Source organism: Capsicum annuum, chromosome 6 (assembly GCF_002878395.1).
Source record: "Capsicum annuum cultivar UCD-10X-F1 chromosome 6, UCD10Xv1.1, whole genome shotgun sequence".
Lineage (NCBI taxonomy): Eukaryota > Viridiplantae > Streptophyta > Magnoliopsida > Solanales > Solanaceae > Capsicum > Capsicum annuum.
In genome coordinates, this window is record NC_061116.1 from 183,612,035 (window position 1) to 183,616,690 (window position 4,656).

At 37.4% G+C, this 4,656-nt stretch overlaps 1 protein-coding gene across 1 annotated transcript; it reads right to left on the reverse strand.

Moving 5' to 3' along the window:
- Nucleotides 1–1,668: 1,668 nt before the first annotated feature.
- LOC107872883 (protein HAIKU1) lies at nt 1,669–3,919 on the reverse strand. Its single transcript, XM_016719534.2, has one exon. It carries the CDS (start codon nt 3,192–3,194, stop codon nt 2,103–2,105), a length of 1,092 nt encoding a protein of 363 aa, XP_016575020.1. The 5' UTR covers nt 3,195–3,919; the 3' UTR covers nt 1,669–2,102.
- Between the last annotated feature and the right edge of the window lie 737 nt (nt 3,920–4,656).

Genomic DNA, 4,656 nt, shown 5'->3' on the forward strand with positions numbered 1-4,656 from the left:
TTTGCCTTCTATCTGTTGGTGCATGAATCACAGAAGTACTAGACCTAAAATCAATTTATTTTAACGCAAGTAGGAGTAAAAACAAATCACTCTCCTGAATTTATATGCAATGGGAAAACATTCTATTGGCTAGATGGTACAGTAAATTCTGCCAACATAAAGCCAAAAGTTCATTCAATACTCTAAACCTAGGATTTTTCTTCCGGAAGGCTATATAGCTCAACTGGATGAAGCAGCCAGATCCTACAAGGTAGCATCCACTCAATGCAATTTAATATTTAACTGAAAGATGAGAACATCCATGGACAAGACAATCATCCACAGATATGAGGCAGCAAAAGATAGCCGCAAACCAAGACCCAAAACAATGCAGAAAAGTTCAAGTGGCTAGATACGGGTAGCATCGTTAACAGCAACAGGCTCGTAAATATCAAATCACAAGAGTGAATTACTGCAATTTGTAGTATCCCAAGTATGCTAAAAAGATGAAAGAAAAACACTGAAACTATTGTGGACGTATGATAATACATGTATCTGTGCAAAGCATATGAAAACAAAATGTAAAAGATAGAAGGTAGAAAGAGTCTGTTGCAGTGATATAATAAAGATAAGCTCCAAAAGATCCCAACAATATGAGCAGATGCGGACTTGCATTATGGAAAATCTCCTCTCTCAAAAATTATGGAAAATCTCACACCCTTTTAGGAATAAATCTATAGGACTCTGAATAGCTTTCCGTAGCTGTAAACAGATTCACAGGTTTGGGATGCTAAACATTCATATGCTTTCACTTTTCCCCCAAAAAAAGGGTGAATAATCTGCATTTGAGAGATCACCTTGCAAAACTGTCATGGATTGTACTTCACCAACTTATGTAAATGTGGAATGTTTTAGGTCTTCACATTGTTCCCTATCTACCCCAAACATCATACAACATTGTTTTTTAAAAATGAGCTTCCTAAATTTTCTTCAGCTGGTCAAAAATGGTGATAGAATGCCACAGCAACATATACATGCGGCTACTTTCAACTTACAGACATATGTAAAAGCATCATTGCCGGAATGACCAGGGACAAGAATAGACAGTGGTCTGCTATAACCGAAGAGGTTCATTTAATTTGATTACATAGATTGTTGTTGGAAACAACAACACACCCAGTATAACCACAAAGTGGAGTCCGGGGTGGGTAGAGGGTATGCAGCAGACCTTACCTCTACCTCAGAGGTGGAGAGGTTTTTTCAGACCATCAGTTCAAGAGAAAAAATGATAGATAATGAGTAAGAGATGGATAAATATAATTAATATATTAAAGAAACGACACTTTTGTCATTTGCATGCTCTTTTACATGTATTTCTAATAAGTACAAGTGTGTCGTTACTCCATATTACACGGTGAATGAAAATAGCAACATATTTAATGCAGGGCTAGGGAGTATAAAATAGCAACCAAATATTGTATTTTTCATATGGAGTTCAGCATAGACATGTTTTCAACTAAAAGAGCCAACCAGCTGAACCTGGAACTTTATTGGCCAAGACAACGTGAAAAGTAAATATCAGGAAGAGGGATATAAACATAGTTGTGTAGGACATAGAGGACAATGATATCATGCACAAATGAAAGAATAAGCAGATCTTTAAAAACAAAAATAAAATAAAATCCACAATACCAGAAACAACAAGCTGAAAATTGATCTACAAGATAGGAAGAAGAACCAAAATATTTGATCCCAAAGGGGACATTACAAAGAATACAAGAACATTTCCAGCTACATATAAAATTCAATTAACCATCATCTAACAAGCCTGACCTTTTCAACTATCCAGCTGAGAGTTGCTAAACGTACTAAATAAGTGCTAGGAAAATAAAGAGATACATCTGCTACAAACTCTACATTCAAAGAGTCAATATCTGAAATGCATGTCAAGAACAACAAAGAAAACACTACAAAAATGTTCAGAAAGGATCTCTTACATTGTATACACTTCATATCCACAGGGAAAAAGCTTCAATTTGGAGGAGATATACCACCTTGACAAAAATCGAAGCAAAGAATCAGATCAAAGGAGCTATGCAAAGTCAGCAGCTCTCTTTTTGGTGTTATTGATCCCTCCATCTTGGACTTGAAACGGGGAAGAATCCAGGTGACAACGGAAATCCATAACCAGGAGAAGGAGGAAATTGGGGTCCCTGGCCTAAAACCCCAGGCTGAGCCATGGGAGAGAAGAAGAAACTTGGTGTCAGTGGTGGAGGATGCTGCATACCCGGAGAAAGTAACGGATAAGGGGATCGGGGAGATAACAAGTTCAAGAAGCCAGTTGGTGAAGGCAAAAGATACTGAGAAGTAGGTGAAGGCAAAGGAGGAGGCCCATTTATTCCCGGGGAAGGAAGGGGCGGAGGAGGACCATTCATCCTAGGAGGCGGCCCATTCATTCTAGGAGATGGAAGAGGTGGAGGAGGACCATTCATCCTAGGAGAAGGAAGAGGTGGAGGAGGACCATTCATCTTAGGAGACGGGAAAGGAGGTGGACCATTCATCCGCGTGGATGGGAAAGGAGGTGGACCATTCATTCTAGGAGATGGAAGAGGTGGCATTGAAGGATTAGGAATTAAACCAGATGGTGCTGGATGTGCTTGAAAATTACCAGGACCTTGAAATTGTGTTTGCTTAGGTCCCGAATCTATTATTGAATTTTGAAGATAACGCATATAAACTGAAATTGGAGACTCGGCTGTATTTGTCCAAACATCTGCGGGAGTTGGTGGTAACATAGGCGGTGAGGGCTGCCCATAGTGGGGAGGCGGTCTTACCATATTGTTATGGTAAGGAGCGCCTCCTGCAGGTCGAGCTGGCGCAGGGATCTGCGCTGGAGGGTGGATTGGAATTTGGGGACGATTTATAGGATTCAAAGGTGGTGGCCTAATCTTTTGTAATCTCATACTCGGAGGCTTAGAAGGATTTTGTGGAGGTCTAGCAGGAGGCTCTTGAGATGGCGAACCTGTAAGTTGCTGAACAATACTCCGAAAATCATTCTTGTTAATATTGTAAACCTGAGGTTGAGGTTGTTGCCTAGCACTATTTGCATTGTTGAAATTGGGTTGGTGTATAGGACTCTTCTTGATATTCTTGCCAAATTTATTCACACCCAAATAATCAGGATTCCTACTGAACGATCGATCTGAATTATCCATCTCAATAACTTCAATACAATCACTTAACTCCAAAAGTTATTATCTTTAATACCCTTGTCAACACTTCAACTGAGAAGCAAATTATACACTCAAAATCTTATATCACGCAACTCTCCAAGCCTAAACAAATCTGAGAAGGGTCTGAAGCAGCAGTTCGATAACAACAAACCCTACACTTGAAATTGAAGAATTATCACCAAAAACACTGACACCCATTGATCAACTAGCTTCTACTCCATCCAAACTTCTGCTTCAGTTCCAAAAAAGAAAAAAAAAAAACAGAAATCCCCAAAACCAAACTTTGTTCGTCCCAAAAATACTCAATTCCAAGAACTGTTTTCCAATTTTTCTTTACAAGTACTTCAGTTCAAACGAGCACACACAGACAAGCAACCTTAAAAACTCCAACTTCCAATTTTCTCCCTATATATGCACTGAAAATCGAAAAACCTGAGACTACAAGTGACAGAAATGAGAAATTCACGTTCTTGATTCAGTGAGGCAAAACGTCGAACACCTGAACTGCAAACTTGTGAAACTCGTTCCTCTTCTTCGTCTTGCTGTTCTTCACTTATAGGAATGGAAACTTAAGTTTTACAGGAGTTGCGAATACGTAGAAGGAAAACCTAGCAAGAGAGGTGAGCAGAGCGGAAGGGGGGGGGGGGGTGTGGAGTTGGTGGATTTCGTCGGTCAACCAAGACATGAAAAGGAAAGTGAAAGTTTGAGAAACTAAAGAAGGACGCGTTTTAAAGTTTATAAAGGATTGGTGGAGTGAGTGGGCGGGCGAGTGGGCCCCATAGAGGTTGAAATTGCCTTAGAAGACTAAATTGAATTGGTGATGAAGATGAGTCAAACCATGAGATTGGCACCGTAGAAAAATGAATATTCAAGGATGTTTAGATAGGGTGTATAAGAAAGTGTAAAATATTAGTAGTATGCATCAATAATGTTTGTACAGAGTATTAGTTATGTTAAGATTTTCTTATTTAACATCTAATTTGATGTATTAAAAATAATATTATTTTTTTTATAAAAATATTTACTTTTAAAAATATCTTTGATAAATATGATAAAATGAATGTAAAAAAGATTTTAAAGAATAATTATGTTTTTAATAATGTTAATACATGTATTAAATTTTATTGCATTATTAATACATTTAATTTTGAGGTATTATTAGAACATACATCAATACACAATAATATGTATAACTAATGTTATCATTAGTTATATATTGACTCAAAAAAAATGTTCTAAACAAAGTACAAGTTTTATACAAGATTAATGCATGCATTATTTTTATTAAAACATTCTATCAAACGATCCTTATGTTCTTATAATATGCACTTCATTTCAATTTATTTGTGTTGCTCTTTGTAGTTTGTTTTTCAAAAATAATGTGTTTTCCAACGGAAATTTACTCTCGCCATCCATTTCGCCGTTAAGAAAATGTAAGGCGAGA